Source organism: Temnothorax americanus, unplaced genomic scaffold (genome assembly GCF_048541705.1).
Source record: "Temnothorax americanus isolate GAGA-0224 unplaced genomic scaffold, ASM4854170v1 Scaffold157, whole genome shotgun sequence".
Taxonomy (NCBI): domain Eukaryota; kingdom Metazoa; phylum Arthropoda; class Insecta; order Hymenoptera; family Formicidae; genus Temnothorax; species Temnothorax americanus.
Window position 1 is genome coordinate 119,044 of NW_027509294.1, and position 20,461 is coordinate 139,504.

General features: G+C 43.0%; 1 protein-coding gene across 1 annotated transcript; it reads left to right on the forward strand.

Moving 5' to 3' along the window:
- Positions 1-17,318: 17,318 nt before the first annotated feature.
- LOC143895394 (putative cytochrome P450 CYP13A7) lies at positions 17,319-20,455 on the forward strand. Its single transcript, XM_077402464.1, has 2 exons — positions 17,319-17,494; positions 19,663-20,455. Exons 1-2 carry the CDS (start codon positions 17,461-17,463, stop codon positions 19,821-19,823), a joined length of 195 nt encoding a protein of 64 aa, XP_077258590.1. The 5' UTR covers positions 17,319-17,460; the 3' UTR covers positions 19,824-20,455.
- Positions 20,456-20,461: the final 6 nt, after the last annotated feature.

Sequence of the window (20,461 nt, forward strand, 5' to 3'; positions counted from 1 at the left end):
TCTAGATCACTGGTCGGATCTTCGCAGCCGAGGCCACTCCCGGTTGAGTCTCCTGCAGACCCGGCCCCGGTAAGCCACATTCACACGTCTCACGCATTCTCATTCATTCTTCGCTGAAACACACAAGCCGCAAACCTGCTCAAACTCTCGTATCTTCCCTTTCGCTCCAGTACCTCGCTCACGTCCACTCTTCCATCCTCACTCACCCTGACTCCCCATTCGTCCAGGTTCCTAACATCCTCGTACTTTTCACACTCAACCATCACATGCTTCCAATCCTCGCACTCAGCACCACACGCACAACTTTCCGTCTCAGACAATCCCCTTTTATGCAGAAACTCATTCAAACTGCCGTGACCCGTCAGGATATAGCCGAGCCATAGGCTCGGCTCAAACCCCGGGCAAGCCTCGGCAAACCTCACATCCCGTATGAAGCCATGCGTCACTCGTCCTTTCGCACCGTTATCCCATTCATTCTGCCATCTTTCATACAATCTAACATTCAGCAGTTCCAAACTCTCATCCACGTCTCTCACTCTCACTTCTTCTTCGCTCACAACACCTCTTTCACCCAATCTCCAGCCATTCTTAATTCTCACAGTCATACCTCTTTTCACGCACTCCAGGTCCCACGGAAGACCACCCATCAATACCTGCATGGCCTCCGTGGAGACCGTTCTACAGACACTCAAACAGGCACTCATCGCCACTCTTTGGCACCTATTAATTGCCACTCGCGCATATTTGTACTCCATGGCTTCATACCACACGCTCGCACCATACATAACACATGCAGCAAACAAACCCTTATAGATCACACGCCATGCACTCTTTCGCAATCCCCATTCGCTCCTCATCACACGTCTCAAGTTACCTACTACACTCACACACTTTTGTCTCATACGCTCCAGGTGCGGCTTAAAACTCATTCGCTCGCCCATCCACACACCCAAATATCTCACACACTTCACACACCTCACATGCTTCCCATTCACACTAACGCTCGGGTGTCTCGCTTCCGACATATTCCCTTTCAGGAGCATCATCACAGTTTTGCTCTCTGACACTTTCACACCGACATTCGCACCCCATTCACTCACTATCCTCATCCACTCGTTCCCCTTTCTCTCCAGATCTGCCCGGCTCTGTCCTTCGACAGGCACGAACAGATCATCGGCATACGCCGTCGCCATACATCCATGTCTGCGGAGTTCCCACAGGAGCTTATCCATCTGTAGGACCCAGATTTCTGGGCCACCGATGGACCCCTGCGGTGCGCCCCGCAGCACTCTCTTCCACACTTCTTCATTCATTCCTATCATACATGCCCATCTCTCATCAAAATAACTTCTCCACAACCCAATCTCTTCACATTCTTCCTCACACAGTTTCTCAATCACACATGGCCATTCCAGGTTGTCGAATGCACCCTGGAAGTCCACAAAGATTCCCAACACATACTTGTACTCGGATCCATTCACGCACTCACGCACGCTATTCCATGCACTATCGGTCGAACGTCTCTTCACAAACCCGTGTTGTGCCTCACACATTCTCCCACTCATCAATCGCTCCAGCCTATTCACCATCATTCGCTCCAACACTTTCCCAAGCACAGACAACAGGCTGATCGGTCTGTAAGACCCGGGGTCCGACCGCACTTTCTCTGGGGACTTCAACAGTACAACCACTCTCGCTTTCTTCCACACCTTTGGAAAGCAGTTGGTACTCAGACACACATCATACACTCTCTTCAGCCATCCCGGAATTGCGCGCCAAACGGCACGCACCATTTCCGCAGTAATTCCATCCAACCCGGGTGCCTTACCCACTTTCATCGCTCTCACAGCCACATCCACTTCATTCCACTCGAACGTTCTTTCAGTCATCTCTCTCTCTGCCAATCGTACATCTTCCATTCCCGTGTCTGGGAAGAAGCGATCTAGCAGCACATTCGCACTCTCTTCCCACGTACTCGTTGTCCTGTCACCCACTTTCATAGCACTCAGTCTATCACGTCCGTACTTACCCATGCACACTTTATACACATCACCCCACGGATCCCGATTTCCCTTGTCACTCACGAACTGTCTCCAGTTCTCCTCTTTTACTCTCCATATCGCTCTCTTGTACTCTCTAAGAGCACGTTTGTACACGTTCAAACATCCTTCCACTCGACTTCGATCTCTCCCTCTCATTCGCTGGTAGGCACGCCTACGCTTCCTCACATCCTTCTTCATGCGCTCAAGCTCATTCGTCCACCACACAAGCTTCCTCGCAACCCCACACACTCGCCTTTTCATTCTATTATCATTCGCCCTCAAGATCCATGTTGTGACGCGCTCTGCCAAGCTATCCGCGTCGCAGTCATCCATCACATTCACAGCATCCTCCGACGCATACTCCGCTAGATCGCTCATGTAACCCTCCCAGTCCACGTCTTTACACACCCATCTACGCATACCTTCCATCCGCTCAGCTTTCTCACCATAGGTCATACGTATCAGCAACACATTATGGTCGCTGATACCCCAATCGCTCTTGACTCCCCATTCGTACCGGCACCCCCCAAGCGCATCGCTTACGAGAGTCACATCGATGTCGCTTTCCCCATTGGGTCCGCTAAACGTGTAACTCTCGCTCGGCTCATTCAACACAATCATACCATTCGCGACAATCCACTCCTCAAGCATTCTGCCACGCATTTCGCTTTCTCTACTGCCGCCCCTACCCTTACTGTACCATAAGGGAGAGACGGCATTCGCATCCATACCCACCAGCACACGCTTTCCTCTGGTTACCATTCGCACCCTGTCCATGTACGCCAGGTACGGCTCGATGTCCTCACCGAACCGGCAGTACACGGACACCACATACATCTCGCCGAAGTCTCCCTTCAGCCATACACACACGCCATACTCATCCGAGCACTCCCTTACACACAACACATCGAGACTGGGATCATTCACCACCACTGCTGCTTTAACATACTCGCTCTCACTCACAATCACATCCATTCGTAGCGGGAGTCCAACTACCCTTCCATCCTTCACACACGGTTCCTGCAGCAGTGCCACACTCACTCTACGTTCACACAACATTTCACCCAGATCACACATTACCGCATACGCTCTTTGACAATTGTACTGCACCACATTCATACTCGAGACACCCTGCGGGTCCTGCCTAGCCATGGTCAATGGTGCCCGCATACCTGTCCCTGGCTATCTTATACGAGGGGCACCCCACATCATTAACCGCGTGACTCGCCGGCCGCCCTCGTCTTTTGCAGACCGCGCATACTTTCGGCCCTGTCGCGTTTGGACACTTGTCCTGTCGATGGCCGTCGAGGCCGCAGTGGGAACAGGTATCATTCGCCGCTTTACAATATCTCGCGACATGACCTAGATCCAGACATCTATAGCATCTGGTCAACGACGTAAAGTCCGCGACCCTACAGCTCCTCCAACCTACATAGATACGCGACGCCTTCTTAAACCTGTCGCGCATACCAGGCGTCACTTCTACTACCCAGTTTACCGTCTCTTCGTCGCCTTTACCCAGCTTAAATCTAAATACGACCTCCTCTAAATATGTCCTCTCTCCTATCCCTTGGAGGAGCTCCGGGTTTTGCCTAGCTATCGCTTGGCGGACACCATCGACCTCCAATCCCCTGGGCACGTCATACAAAATGATACGGGGCCTTCTGGCCGTCGGCAGAGCCGCCGTAAGCCCCTTCTCCCTAATAGCCTGATTGGCGACTAACTTATCCACATCCTCTTTCGCATGTGCCTGTACAATGACTCTGCCGTCCCTGGTCTTTCTAACATTTTTTATCCTAATGTTAGTCGCTACCGGATCAATCGCCTCCAGCAGTGTCTTTCTCACCTCGTCCACCGATCTACCTTTTTCGGCCTTACTGGCCACGACCACCGAGTAATCCCTATTTCGTGGCCTTGCCTTGCTCGGTTCCGGCACCGCATAGGCCCCGGCCTCAGTCCTGCGACGAGGCTCCTTCTGCCTGTTCACCACATCGGCAAACGTCGCTGGCGGTGGTCGGTTCGCCTCCGACTTCTCCGCCAGACGACCCCTCAAGAAGGTGTTTTCACACCCCAGCTGCATGACCAGCTTGTTGGTCTCGCTAAACAGCGCGGAGACCTTTTGTGCCGCTGTCTTGCTGAACTTCGCATTGGGGTCCGACAAAATGCACTCCAACTTGATTCTGATGTCATGCATCGTTTCAGCAGCCATCATCTCCCTTTTCGCCGCACCGTCCCGAACAAAGACGTCGTCGTCATCAGACTCGCTGTCTTTCGCGTTCTCGTTGTCACCCAGCATGGGCAAGACCGAGTTTGCCCGCTGCTGGCCGGTCTCTCTGACCATCCCTCCTCCTACAACTTCAGTTGACTCGCTCTGCGTGTCCCTAACCGATGTCTGAGAGCCAGGCGGGCTCCTCCTCAACTTCCCACTACGTGGGAACGTACGTTGAAGGGGATCACCCACCAAACTCTCATCGTCCGTCCCTGTCTCGTCTAATGTCTGCGTATTCGCCCACTTCTTTAGTTCGTGCGTGGGTGTCTTCTCCGCGACCTTCACGTCAACTTTAGACAGTGCCACCGACACTGCCTTCGTGATCACTTTCTGTCCAGCGACCTTGTCGCCGCCTGTCACCGTCTTTGTCACAGTCTTATCCGTATCCGTAGCCTTGTCCGTTTCCGTTTTCGCCTTTTTGTCAATAGTCTTTTGTCCGTCCGGGTTGGGTGTGTTTTTGGCGTTCTTCATAATGCATGTACTTATTTGTTTCGACGGTTCGGCCATCATGGCAGCCCATACGCGTATGGGCATCTATCCCCGCCGTTTCAAAACCCTAGTTAAACTGCATGAAAGCTGAGAAGCAGCTTGTCGGGTGATCAGCCCTATTCATGCAGACGTGACTCTATAAAAAGGTTATGTAATTTGATGCTAAAGGTTTAACGTCACCCCTACTGATTGAGCACGTATGCTCCGAGACACCGCCCACTCAAAGTTCGGGCTAGACGTTGCCAGTGTATCTTCCCACTAGCAGGATATGAGGAAATAGTGATCAGCTAATCCTCCACACATGCGCCCGGGGGGGCCAACTTCAACTCCCGAATAGGCTCCGCCCGGACACGGACAGCGGTTCTCCCACATTGAACATGCGGTTTCACATGGACTTTACTGGCGCTAGGCCAGAACTTACCATTTATTACGCCGCAGAGGTCAGGTACTAACGTGACCGCATCCTACGGTCGTGGGGTCTACTACTCCCCACTTGGTTAGTCTCCGAGAAATATCCATCGACACCCGACCGCATCTCTGACACCCGACGGTTACAATTACAGACACACAAACAAACATCGACACGCACACACTCACACACCCCCCAGAACCCCCGCACCCCCTCCGGAAAGAGCCGGTAGCAACCCGAAGGCCCGCTGGCCGGGGGAAGCCCGCGTATCGCCTTAACTCCGTTGGCCTACGACGGCTAAGGCCAAAGCCCGAGCCAAATCATAGTTACCGGTGGGAACCACGATGGAGGTGGAGTTCGGCTTGACTGTGATAGGCTAAGTGCTGCGGCACAGCATGTATTGCGCTTCAACAGTCCTGTAGATCATGACTTAATACGACCCGAAAAAGATCGCCGAACTCAAAAGATCGGCGCCGCGTGTTGCTTTAGGTGGTGTTTAGCAATCAAACCTAAAGTTTTCCGCGGCGTGCTGCCTCCGACGGCGAGTAGCTCAGCCGCGTGTTGCTTTGTGGGCAGACACGCGGCGTGTTGCTTCCGCTGACGACGGTCGCTCAGCGGCGTGTTGCTTTGGTGGGCACTCACGCGGCGTGTTGCTTCCGCCGACGGCAGAGTCGCCGCCGACGGCAACACCCACGAGAAAACCAGGTTCGCCTACGGCGCGTCACTTCGAGTCCGACGACTCGCGACGCCAGGTTTCTCGCGGCGTGTTGCTTTATAAAAGCAACTAAACCGAACTGAGTACGACGACTCATTCTACAGTTTTCCGCGGCGTGTTGCTTTCTAAAAATCTGTCGGGGGTTGTCACCCACCGTTCAAATAACACCTACGTGTTATGACGCCCTACTCTCCCGCCGTGCGTGGCGCAACACAGCAGGAGAGCAGAACGCCCTTGGATCGCCTCTCACTCGCAACACTGCCGGGACGGGCCAGCTAGCTCTCCGGGTACGCCACGTCTCAAAGAGAGACACCCAGAGGCTCCACTGAGCCCTTTTACCCCATTTCGGGATCACCAGACAGCATCGCGAGCACGCCTAGAGGACGGCCCGTATTTCTCGAGCGGACGGCAAGATCGTGACACAGGCGAGTGCCAACCGATCCTAAACCGCCGCCCGAGCAGTTATCCCTGTACTTATAAGCAGCAACACGCCGCATCTCTCTACTTCTCTCAGCACGTGGGCGCCTAAGCGCTTTGCCATCGTGAGCACCGTTCCCTGAAAGCGCTATTTCCCGTAAGTCATGTCTACTCTCACCAGTAGATAGGGACAGTGGGAATCTCGTTAATCCATTCATGCGCGTCACTAATTAGATGACGAGGCATTTGGCTACCTTAAGAGAGTCATAGTTACTCCCGCCGTTTACCCGCGCTTGCTTGAATATAGTGATTATTTGTTCGCTTTTGTGATGTTTTGTTTGATTATTTGAATGACTTGAACAGTCTTAGATAATAACAACATAAAAAATTTATTATTAATAAGCTTTTTATAAGATTTTTAAAAAAATTGCTTATATGAGCAATATAAAGAATATCATCAATACAAGAGTTATGTTGCATATGATTTGCATAATTGATATTACAATGAGTGAAGAGGTTAATATAGAATGATAAATGTTCCGTTTCTCTTTATACAACGATCTGAAAACTTCTTCAACTTTTTTTGATTACTTTTTTTAGTGCTGCAATGTCAGCACAAACAGTATGTAATATAATACATTTTATAATAAAAACAAAATTGTTTTAATATTGTATAAATTGTGGTGATTGCATCATCATCTCTCCAACCGCCGAAAATGCTCTAGAGTCAATAAGGGTCTAGAGTCTAGACGTTCATACGTGGTAATATCAAGAGACACTAGGGTGTATATTTATGCAAGCAGAAGAATTTTTAGTATGTTCTATATATAAGATTTTCTTGTACGGTTGCAATTTCTTGAGACAGTTCGTTAGCGATCAAGCCTCGCATTGCATTGAGAGGGGAATTATGCATGGCTCCGTGGCTGTGCGAATGATTATTAACTCAAAGGTCCGTGATTCGATTCCAACCCGGCCTTCATCTCGCGTATACCTCGTTTGAGAGTAGGTGGATTCCCCGTTTAATGGAAAGTTAAAAATTAAAGATGCATATAGATTAATAATCCGTTTAAAGTTTGGGGTATACTTGGCGAACGAACAGTAAACGCGAACGTTCGGGCATATTCGCATTTATGTTCCTAGGTTGTTTTTTTTTTTTCACCAAACATCAGAATTCGACTAGATTCGGTGTTTGGTGCATCCCAGGTAGCAACGTGTCTGCATTGTTGCTGGCATATGTTGCCGACAACATATTCAAAGATCAAGAAAACGAAGAACTAGAAACGTTCTTACTGTATTCAAATTCAAAATTTAGTTTTTAAAAGATTTTTAGATTTATATTAAATAACGCTTGCACGGTTGTATTGCTTTTACTTAATGTGATACATGCATTGATTACTTTGTATTTTATCCATATTTCTCAGAATTCTCTGCGCGCGCGCGCGCGCGCGTGGCCGGTTGATAACCCCTTCTGGTCGTCTGTTTAGGTTTAGGTATTCCATTGGAATAAGTGCAGCAGGATATAAATGTTACCCCTATATAAATGTTCCGAAACCATGGCCTACAAGTAAATAAATATAATTTATATACAAACATACATTTGTATTCGCGCGCGCGCGCGCGCGCGCGCGCGCGCGCGCGTGTGTGTGTGTGTGTGTGTGTGTGTGTGTGTGTGTGTGTTTTTGTATGAGGGTGTGTGTGTGTGTGTGTGTGTGTGTGTGTGTGTGTGTGTGTGTGGGTTTGTGTGTGTGTTCTGGTGTGTGTGTTGTTGTGTGTGTGTGTTTGTGTGTGTGTGCGTGTGTGTGTGTGTGTGTGTGTGTGTGTGTGTGTGTGTGTGTGTGTGTGTGTGTGTGTGTGTGTGTGTGTGTGTGTGCGTGTATTATCTGATAATACTGTAGGTAGATAAATCGTAAAAAATAAATGTTTAAAGAAAAAAATTTTTAAAAGCATCAACTATTAATGCGGTCATTTTTGATAATAAGAAAGAAAATATTTAATATTTTTTTTATAAAAAATTTTTAAAACAATGTTGTTTGATTAGGCTCTCTTATTAATATATTTATTATTAATTATTATATTAATATATCTTTAGCATTAATATATTTTTATAGTATTTTAATAAACATTTTATGTAAATAAGAATAAGTTACATATATATATATATATATATGTAGGTCTGGAAGTATGTTCCGGGACTTTTATTTTTGATATCGGTATATTCCGGGACATTTGGCAGTTTCCAGGACTGTCCTGGAAAAAATTGATGTCCTACGGCATTTTTCGGGACAGTTTTTTGAATCTGATTACATATATATGCGTTATATTCCAGGACTGTACATTTCAAAAAACGTAAACAGTCCCGGAACATACCTCTGGACCTACATATATATATATATATATAATATTATATATATATATATATATATATATATATATATATAGTCACGCTCGACCACACGTTCACAGCACTCGCACAGGCTCACTCAACGCGTACCGAGCACTGGCGCAAAAAAAAAGGAACTCCGTGTTACGAAAAGGAACTTGTTTACTGCAATTACTCGTATGTACAACTTGAAAACACGGGCTGTCACGTCAGAACAAGACGGAAGCCCAGAACAGAATCAAACAGACAAAGGACATAAACAACGCGGTCGGCAAGGAACGATCCGCGATTTCTTCTCGGCTCGCATCTTCAATTCGGAGAACGCTTCACGCGAAGCCGAAGGATGTAACACTATATATATATATTGTTGGCTATTGCTGGAGGGCAGTGAATAACTCCGCACAAAGATTATGATTAAGATATTGATACTTTATTTGTAAGATACTTTGAGAGCACATGTAATGTCGTGAATCATGAGCTTGATTCTCAGTGTGTATGTGTGTGTTGTGTGCGCACGCAGTAAGTCTCCGTGCACGTCTCGTGTTAGTAACGTCGTTCGTCCATAGATGGCGTCATTGTAGCTTTTGGCTCCTAATTTGAACACTCCTCCTCAATGACGTCATCTTCATCGTTGGATAATACCAGTCCACTTGCTTTTGACAGTTTCCGGAGCTTCACCTGGTGTATCGCTTTTGTCAGCATGTCTGCAAGCATATCTTCACTTGGACAATATTCAAGCAAAATTTTGTTACTTTCGCTTAGATCCTTTACGAAATGATACTTCGTGTCAATATGCTTGGATCGTTTACTGAATTTTTTGTTGCTGGCCAATTTGATGCAGCTCTGGTTGTCCTCGTATATCTTCACTGGTAGCTTTATATTCTCTTGGAAATCTTGCAGTAATTTTGTCAACCATAACATCTCTTGACATCCATCACTCAACGCGATGTATTCTGCTTCAGCGGATGACAGCGCCACACAAGACTGTTTCCTGCAAGCCCAACTGATTGTGCTTCCATAATACTTAAACAAGTACCCGCTATTCGATTTTCTGTCTGCCTTAGACTCTGCCCAATTTGCGTCTGCATAGCCAATGAGTCCTTCATCCTTTTGACTGTTACTTCCCAATTTGAGCTTATATTTTTCTGTATACTTCAGGTATCTTGCAATCTTCTTGGCTTCTATCCAGTCTGTTTCTGTCGGGTTGTTTAACTTTTTGCTCAATATTGCGACGCTGGCCTTTATATCCGGTCGTGTAGATGTAGCTATGTACAATAAACTTCCGATTAAACTTTGAAAGTTTTTGTTATCCTGCAGTAATCTGTTATCTTCTAGCCCCTCATATCCGACACTTAGTGGTGTCTTGGATCCTTTTGCATCCTTTAGTCCATAAGTCTTTAGAATGTTATATATGTGCTTCCTTTGATGCAAGTAGTAGACCCCTTCTTTGTCCCTCTCTATCTGAATTCCTGAATATTCTTTAATTCTTCCTAGTTTTGTTAGTGTATATACATTTGATAGTGTCTCTTCTAACTTGAATATCTCTTCCGTGCTGTTAGATGCTATTATGATGTCGTCCACGTAGGTCGTCACGTAGCATATAGTACCTTTATTACGCTTTATATAAAGGCATGGATCAGCTTGGCCTTGTGTATATCCTGATTTCTCTAGTTTATCCGAAATATTCTTGTTCCACAAGTTTGCTGACTGTTTCAAACCATATAGACTTTTGTTTAACTTTAATACGTAGTGTTCCTTTCCTTTGACTTCATATCCTTTAGGTTGTCGCATATATATTGTTTCCGTCAAGTCTGCGTTTAAGAATGCATTTTTTATATCATAGTGTTGCACTTGTAATTTATCTCTGCCTGCTATAGTTAATAGAGTCCTTAACGTTGTCTGCTTGACCACTGGTGCAAATACTTCATGATGATCTATTCCGTACTCTTGATTATACCCTAGTGCAACTAATCTCGCCTTATAACGAGTTATATTTCCTTTTTCGTTCTTTTTGAGTTTGAATATCCACTTGCATCCTATAATTTTTGCGTCCTCTGGTGGTTCTACTAACTTCCACGTCTTGTTTGCGATTAATGATTCATATTCTTCGTCAAGTGCCCTTTTCCAATTACACTTATTCTTTCCTGCTAGTGCTTCCTCAATCGTCTTTGGCTCGTCATCTTCATGTGTCGTTATCATTCCAGCAAATTCACCAAATCTTGATGGTGCGATTCCTTTATTCTTTCGCTTTGATTTTCTTTGTGGTGTTTCTGTTATGCCTGGTTCTTCTGTTGACTGTTCTATCTCGTCTTCTTTGTTTTCTTCTTCTTCTTTCTTTATATTTTCTTCTTTTCTTTCATCTTCCTTAGTCGCCTGTTTTAGATTTTGGATGATTTCCATTTCTTCTTCTGATGTTTCAATTTCCTTTTCTTCGCTATGCTCCTCCTGTTTCTGCTTGCCGTCCAGAAATATTACATTTCTACTGATAACAATCTTGCTTGTTGTTTTATCTAATAACCTGAATGCTTTTGACTGCTCACTATACCCTACGAAATGTAACTTGTTCGCTTTATTATCCAATTTGCGCCTTAACTCATCTGGAACTTTTACATATGCTATGCATCCGAAAATGTGTATGTCCTTTAAATTTGGCTTCTGTGAATGCCATTTTTCGTATGGTGTTCTGTCTTCAGATTTAGTTGGCAATCTGTTTTGTAGGTAATTAGCCGTAACTACAGCTTCACCCCAGTACTTCTTGGCCAAACCACTGTCGATAATCATGCATCTAGCCATTTCAATCAAGTACCTGTTCTTTCTTTCGGCCTTACCATTTTGTTGTGGTGAAAAGGGTGCCGTAAGTTCCATCTTGATACCCTCCTCCTTAAGGTAATCCGTCATCTGTTTATTCACGTATTCCTTACCGCGATCAGACCTCAATATCTTAGGCTTCCTGTTAAATTTTGTCTTGACTGCTTCAATGTACTCTTTGACATATCTGAAAACCTCCGATTTGTGTGCTAGTAAAAATACTTCCGTATAGCCGCTATAATCATCGATCATTGTTAAAACATACCTTTTTCCACCTGGCGTAATGGTTTGCATAGGACCGCAAACATCACTGTGTACGATCTCCAAGATATCCTTTGTTTGTCTACTTGACACTTTTGGAAAAGACTTCTTACTCATCTTTCCTTGGATACAGTCCTCACATGCTTCCTTAATTCCACAGTCCTGTAGTGTAATTCCGTGAGCCATGTTCTCCTTTGCTAGTTTCCTTATTGCGTCCGGATCCCTATGTCCTAGCTTCCTGTGCCATGTATGAATACATTTATCCGAATGTGTCTTCATTGATGATAAAGCCTTATGCTCCGTTCTGAGCCTATACAGGTTTCCTACGCTTTCTGCTGTAACAACTATCTTCTTATCTTCCAGTATGTTGCATACTTCCTTTTTGAATTCTATTGTGAATCCGTTTTCTGTAATTTTCTTTACTGATAGTAAATTACTGTGTAAACCTGGTATGTATAGGACATTTTTCAATGTAATTGTCTTCATAGTATTTCCGTTATAATACTTAATTCTTCCTGGGGGTCACCCGTTAGCTCTCGGCGGGTGAACAGGTGGAAAGTTGGAGGAGGCGGAAAGGGTGCGGTAGACGTGGGTGTGTGAAGGGGTGGAGAGCAGGAGTAAAGGAAAAGGTGAAGGAGGTTGAGAAAAAGCGGAGGCATTGGAGGTGAGGGCGGATTCAAGGAAATGCGGTCGGAAATCGAGAAGGAAGAAGAGTGCAGAGAGTGAGGTTAGGATGACGTTGAGGAAGTGGGAGAGGACGCCAGAGACGGAAGAGGTGAGAGGCGGCGGACGGGAGAGGAAACGTGGGACCCGCTGATTGGCTGTCGGCGAGAAGGAAGCGCGGGGGATGCATCGGTCAGAGCCGGCGCGGGGAGTCGACGGCTCCGAAAGAGTATGTTGGCACCACCGCGGGGCGGTAGGACGCGATACGCTGGAGTGCGCGGCGGGCAGAGCAGGCCGGTAAGGAAGAGAGAGGGGATATCGGCGACGGAGGAGATGGCGCAAGAGACGAACGGTTTAAGGCGAGCGCACAAGAGCTCAGCACGACGGCCAATGAGATGGAGCGGGTGAAATCGATGAATCGAGAGAATGAGTCGATCGAGGAGGTGAACGGCCAACGTCCGTAGATGGCATGCAGGTAGTGCAGGTAGCAGTATGGCCGATGGCGAAGAGAACGTATGACGGAGAAAAGTATCGACGGCGGAGGAGATGGAGTAAGAGGCGACGGACGAAGGTAAAGGCGGGTGCACAATATGGATCGATAAATCGATAAGTCGAGCAGGTCGATGTGGTCGATGCGGGAAGGTGAAAGGACAGCACGTGGCAGATGGTTATGGCGGATGGAAGGGCAAAGGTGACAAAGGCGAGAGTGGACAGGAAAAAGAGTAAGAGAGCGACAAGGGAAGCGAGGAAAAAAGCGGACGCACACACGCACACACACACACGCAAGCACGAGGGGCGAGAGGAGAGGGAGAAAGAGGTTGGAAGGCAAGTTTTAAGGAGATTTTGTTTGTAGGGAGAGGAGGAATCGAGTGGAGGGAGACGGGTGTGTGAACGGAGAGCGGAGGGAAAAAAAAAAAAAGGAGGAGCAGGGAGGAGGGCAGAGGAGGAGAGCCAGGGAGGTGCAAAGAGAGGAGGCGAGAGTGGAAGAGACAAAAAGAGAGAGGGGCGAGGAGAGGGGACGTAGAAAAGGAGGGTGGAAAACAGGAGACTGTGGGTGGATGGTAGGGAGATAGAATGGAAGGAGGAGGAGGGAAAATGGGAGGAGGTATAAAGGGGAGGGGATAAGGTGGATAGCTAGGAACGGGAGGAGGAGGAGAAGGGGAGGGTATTAGGATAGAAGAAAAGCAAGAAGGAAAGGCCAAGGGTAAAGATAGCGGAGGACAGAAGGGTGAAAGCGGGGTTAAGAGAGAGAGAGAGAGAGAGAGGGAAGGGAAATTAGAATAGGAGAGAGAGTGGAGGAGAGGAGGAGAGCAGGAGCGGGAGGAGGTAGGAGGTGGAGGAGAGCACGAGAGAGACGGAGGAGAAACCCCGCAGGAGCAGGGAAGAGGGCCAACAGACACAGGGCAGGAGATAGACAGGAAGGAAGAGATGAGACAGGAAGAGATGGAGGGAGGCGGCCTAAGGTCGGGAAGGAAGAAGAGAGGGATAAGGGAAGGGAAATAGACTTATTGTGAGGTCGCAAAAGGCCAGGAATTGGAATAAAGGGGAAATTTTGTAAGAGGTTTGGGTACGTTCCTCGTATAAAAACGCCTTGTAAACCCTGAGGGGAGAGACAATAAACACACATACATACATACATACATACATACTTAATTCTTCCTGATCCTATACCCATTACTTTAGCTTCCTTTCCGTTTGCTACTGTGACTTTATCTTCCACGGATGTGAATGTTTTGTCGAAGAACTCTCTGCTATTCGTCATATGACTTGTGGCGCCCGAATCAACGTACCATGATTTCCTTGAATCATCTTCATTGCTTGTGCTAAAACAAAGATTATCCTTATCGTCTTTATCCGCGGTTGCTGTATTCGCCTTTTCGTTCTTCTCTTTCCAAGCTTTGTACTTTCTGCAATCCTTCTTCATATGCCCTTTCTTTTTACAGAAAAAACATTCTGCAAGATCCTGTCGCTGTTTCGTGTATTTTCCACTGTCTCGCGTCTTTAAAGCTTTGTCCTGCATTTCATTTGCTCCAGCGGAATTGCTTATTCTTCTGCGATATTCATCGATGAGCTTTCCTTTTACCAAACTAAGAGTTAAATCCTCTTCCGATCTGCTTTCGAGTGCATTCATTAGACTGTTATACGAATCTGGAAGACTACCAAGTATCATTGCAATAAACAATTGTTCTTTTATATTCTCTCCGATAGCCTCTAATTTATCCTTTATTATTGACATATTAACAATGTGTTCTTCCATATTACCATTTTCTGCGAGTTTCATGCTGCACAGGTTCTTTAGTAAAATAACCTTACTTGATAGTGAAGATTTTTGATGGTAGTCTTGTAGTGCCTTCCAAGTTGCCGCCGCTGTTGTCTTACTGCGAATATGTGTGAGCTGGTTATCCTCTACCAGGAGTCCAATCGTCGCTCTTGCCTGTGCGTTTTTGGTTAGCCACGCTGCCTCTGGATGTACTGGTGCCGCCTTGCTCACGACGTCCCACAGGCCTTCTTTTATGAGTAGTAACTCAACTTTATATTTCCATGACTCGTAATTGTCGTTGTTCAGCTTGGCGATCATCACACGAGGTGTTTCCGCCATTTTCGTGCTCTCTTATAACGTCTTAACCTGTACCTTATTTTATGCGACTTTATTCTTCTTGTATTGCCTTTATGATCTTAATCAATCTTAAGCCTGGGCCCATAACCTGTTGGCTATTGCTGGAGGGCAGTGAATAACTCCGCACAGAGATTATGATTAAGATATTGATACTTTATTTGTAAGATACTTTGAGAGCACATGTAATGTCGTGAATCATGAGCTTGATTCAGTGTGTGTATGTGTGTTGGGTGCGCACGCAGTAAGTCTCCGTGCACGTCTCGTGTTAGTAACGTCGTTCGTCCATAGATGGCGTCATTGTAGCTTTTGGCTCCTAATTTGAACATATATATATATATATATATATATATATATGTATATATATATATATATATGTATATAGGCAGATCCATCACTTTTCGACCAAAGGTTGTGGGGGTGAGTCACCGATTTTGATGCGCCGATTTTTTCCTCGAAAGTACACTAAAAAAGAAAATTATCCTGAAAATTCGAGCCCGATTCGATCAAATTCGGCCGCTGGAGAATTTTTTGAATTTTGAAAAAAATCGATTTTTCAGTCATTTTCAAAAATTTATATCTCAGCTTCTATATAACTTAGAGACTCGTTTGAGGCCGCATTCTTTTCTGTAAACTCTCTATTTTTAAAGAAAAAATTAATCATTGGTTCACACTCAAGTCCGGCTTCACGGCGAGCTGCTAACTAAACCACTGTTTTAGAGAAATTTGGCCTATTTTTGAAATGCTGTCATATCTACAGTTTTCGAAGTAGAGGGTTGATCAGCAGCTGATATTTTTTGTTCAGGTATATACTCTGAAGAAATTTACCCACTTTTTGCTTGATTGCTTTTATTTCGTTAAGTTATGGCCATCTAAAGCCGATCAATTTTCGAAAAATCGCCATTTTCAGATAGCCAGAACTTTTTTCTTTCAACTCAAAATTTTTTGAAATTTTCAGGGAATATACTTCATTATATCCTTAAACAACCCTGAAAATTTCAATTTTGGAATAGAAGTGGTTTCCGAGCTATGAAGTTTTTAAAATGTCAACTTTTCGATTTAATATGACATTTTTTGTGGTTTTATCATCAATTTTGTAAATTTAATGTAAATAATTGATATTTTTTGGAAAATTCGAAAATAAATAGCAAAACGGATTGTTTGAGAAAATTGAGGGAAAAAATTAATATTTTTCATTTTGATTTATTTGTTTAAAATTTTTTAAAAGTAAATATTTGTTTATTTCTTTTAATTATGTTGAATACAAATTTTCAAATAACAACAAAATAACATTAAAAATAACAGTATTAACGTTAGTACTATAAACTTTGAACAATTTTAAACAAATAAATTAAAATAAAAAATGTTAATTTTTTCCCTCAATTTTCTCAAACAATCCGTCTTGCTCTTTATTTTCAAATATATTTTCCAAAAAATATCAATTATTTACATTAAATTTACAAAATTGATGATAAAACCACAAAAAATATCATATTAAATCGAAAAGTTAACATTTTAAAAACTTCATAACTCGGAAACCACTTCTATTTCAAAATTGAAATTTTCAGGGTTGTTTAAGGATATAATGAAGTATATTCCCTGAAAATTTCAAAAAATTTTGAGTTGAAAGAAAAAAGTTCTGGCTATCTGAAAATGGCGATTTTTCGAAAATTGATCGGCTTTAGATGGCCATAACTTAACGAAATGAAAGCAATCAAGCAAAAAGTGGGTAAATTTCTTCAGAGTATATACCTGAACAAAAAATATCAGCTGCTGATCAACCCTCTACTTCGAAAACTGTAGATATGACAGCATTTCAAAAATAGGCCAAATTTCTCTAAAACAGTGGTTTAGTTAGCAGCTCGCCGTGAAACCGGACTTGAGTGTAAACCAATGACCAATTTTTTCCTTAAAAGTAGAGAGTTTACAGAAAAAAATGCGGCCTCAAACGAGTTTCTAAGTTATATAAAAACTGAGATATAAATTTTTGGAAATGACTAAAAAATCGACTTTTTTCAAAATTCAAAAAATTCTCCAGCGGCCGGATTTGATCGAATCGGGCTCAAATTTTCAGGATTATCTTCTTTTCTAGTGTACTTTCGAGGAAAAAATCGGCATCAAAATCGGTGACCCACCCCCGCAACCTTTGGTCGAAAAGTAATGGATCTGCCCATATATATATATTTGGGCAGATCCATTACTTATATATATATATATATATATATATATATATATATAATTCCAGATTCCTAATACCGATATTTATCATCGAGAAAGGCACGCCAATATATATCTCCTTATATGGACTTGGTGTGGATCCTAGATTCTGAGATAAACTGGAAGTATACAACCCCGACAGATTCGCCGAAGATAACGACATTCCCGATGTCTACATGACGTTCGGGATTGGTCCCAGGATGTGCGTAGGTAAGCGATAGTAAAAACAATAGTGATAGATAGATAATGTTTTAGAAATATATATTGCTTCTAAGAGCATTAGAAAAAGGACGTGAAAAAAAGAAAAAAGTGGTAGCAAAATGGATATCAAGAAAAAAATATGCTATTCAGATCTTATCAACGTAGATATCAAAATAAAATTTTATTTTCTGACAAGAGATTATGACTTGCCATTGCCGTTATTAAGTTAACTTAAGATAAATAATTTTTTTACTTAAGAACCAAAGCATTGAAAAAAAAAGACGTGAAAAGAAAAGAAAAAAGTAATAGCGAAATAAATATCAAGAAAAGCAACTAACTGTCTAAATCTTATCAAAATAGAGAAAGAGCAGTTATCGAAGTAAAATTCTTCTTTCTGATTCTGATGAGAGATCTTACGATAAGTAACTTTGTATGCGTATAAACCTAATTAGGTATATAATTAAGCTATCCAGTACATTGTTATATAATAAATAAGAGGATTATCACGAGGAAAGTAATAAAAAAGTAGGCAATATGTACATATTCTCTATTAATTGTGTACATCACAATTGTGTACAATTGTGTAATCGATCATTACTATGCAATCATCTTAATTATTCTTCTAAAAAAGAAAGAGATTATTTTCTACCTGGGATTTTTTAAAGGAGTTATATAAGATTTCTTGCACTTGAGATTCAATTAACTTCCAATCTGATAAGACACTACTGGGAAATTCGTTAGGTATTTCTCAATGATTAATCACTGTAATCTATGTAGGTATATATCTATGTACATCTATATAGATTACATATATCTATGTAATGTACATATATGTATCAAAATAAATGTTCTGATTGACTAACATCAACATCCAATCCAAACCCCTAAACTGAAACATGAAATTCGAGGAGTAAATTCCTTCCATGAAGCACTCACTAATAAGAAGATATGGTAATTATGTAGTATAGGGGACCACCCTCCGATGACTTTGACCTTGACATATGTTGTCAAGGTCACCCTTCTGAGTGACCTTCAGAAGGTTTTAGCCCTCGGTCATTGTTCGTTAAAAAGTTATTAACAAAAAAAATTTGGAAAATATAGCAGTTATTTTGAGTATTGGAAGACATAAATAACTAATATATACGTGTGTGCCCTGCTTTAAAGAAAATCACAACTTCTATAAAGCAGGACATACACACATGTGTGTGTGCCCTGCTTTAAAAAAAATCACAACTTCTATAAAGCAGGACATACACACATGTGTGTGTGCCCTGCTTTAAAAAAAATCACAACTTCTATAAAGCAGGACATACACACATGTGTGTGTACCCTGCTTTAAAGAAAATCACAACTTCTATAGTTATTATAGTTATTATAGTTATTATAGTTATTATAGAAGTTGTGATTTTCTTTAAAGCAGGGCACACACACATGTGTGTATGTCCTGCTTTATAGAAGTTGTGATTTTCTTTAAAGCAGGGCACACACACGTATATATTAATTATTTATGCCTTCCAATACTCAAAATAGCTGCTATATTTTCCAAACTTTTTTGTTAATAACTTTTTAACGAATAGCGAGCGACGGCTAAAACCTACTGCAGGTCACTCGGGGTCATGACCTTGACAACATATATCAAGGTCATTAAAATCGGTGAGGTTGCCAACTTTTTTGTTAATAACTTTTTAACGAACAATGACCGAGGGCTAAAACCTTCTGAAGGTCACTCAGAAGGGTGACCTTGACAACATATGTCAAGGTCAAGGTCATCGGAGAGTGGTCCCCTATACTGCATAATTACCGAAAATATTTTTAGAAATTCGACTTCTAAGGGGGTGAAAAAAGGTAAAATGTGTTTTCACGGATTCTATAATATCTTTTAGGCACGATGAGATATCGACTTTGTTTTTTATTTAAAGTAGTTACCATCGACATATATAATATATATGAACTACGCGATCCCTACATGAAACCCTCCAAAAAGTGTTGTCACCTCTATCTGGTTCCCTCTTTGTCTGTACGCGACCTCTACCAATCACTATCTCTTTTTCTCCACCGGTGAGTCACCGGTTATACTTTTCTATACCTGAGCGCAGTCCATACTATATGTCGCTGGTAGTTACATACCGTACCGAAGCACGGGTATCAAGCTAGTCTCATATAAATTGCGTTTGCAGACATAAAAGTGAGTCAACTGCATACAAAAGTCGTTCTAGCCTTGTTGCTGAGAGATTATGAGATTTGGCAGACCAAAGAGCACATAAGGTTTCTGGACTCACGTTCGACGTTCACGGCTGCGGGAAATGGAATTAATCTGCACTTGAAGAAGATACGATAATGTACGACATCAAATATTATTTTATTATTGCCGGTCACAACTATAATAAACATCGAAATAACGATGAATTTCGCAATCTAATTTTACACAAAGACGGACTTCGTTTAAGTTTGCATTTGAAGTTTTGGTGTCAAGCATATACATATATCTGACGTAGTGTCTTGCGCCAAGTACACGCGCAGCGCGAGATCGCTCCGTGTCTATTTACGCAAACAAACGAGTTGCGAGTTGCGAGCACCCGAGATTTTGAGATCTCAATAACGAGTGAACTGATTTAGTTCCAAGTAGGCTTAATTTAAAAAAAAAAGTAAAACAAAGCGCCAAGTACACGTATAGTAGTGTATATGTTGTTACCTAAAAAAAAAAGAAAGTAGTAGTATTATACCTCGAAAAAACCTAAGTAACAAGTGGTAGATCTTTATATCTCAAAAAATCTCGAAAAAATCTAAGCAGTAGTATCTTTATTTCCGAAAAATTATAACCCAAGTGATACACGTCACAAAATTATGTTACCTTATCAAAAAGAAGAGTCGCGCTTCAAGTGATCTATTACAATTACAAAAAAGAAATGATATCTCTTTAAATTAGAGCGCGAATTACAGAGAGAACATGTATATTGCCTCAAAAAATAATTGTTG

What these genes read in the sequence shown, in the direction of transcription:
- LOC143895394 (XM_077402464.1), top strand. Translation starts at nt 17,461, where the DNA reads ATGACGTTCGGGATTGGTCCCAGGATGTGCGTAG. An exon ending in TGGTCCCAGGATGTGCGTAG is followed by an intron (nt 17,495 to 19,662) that starts GTAAGCGATAGT and finishes TTGCGTTTGCAG; the next exon opens with ACATAAAAGTGAGTCAACTG.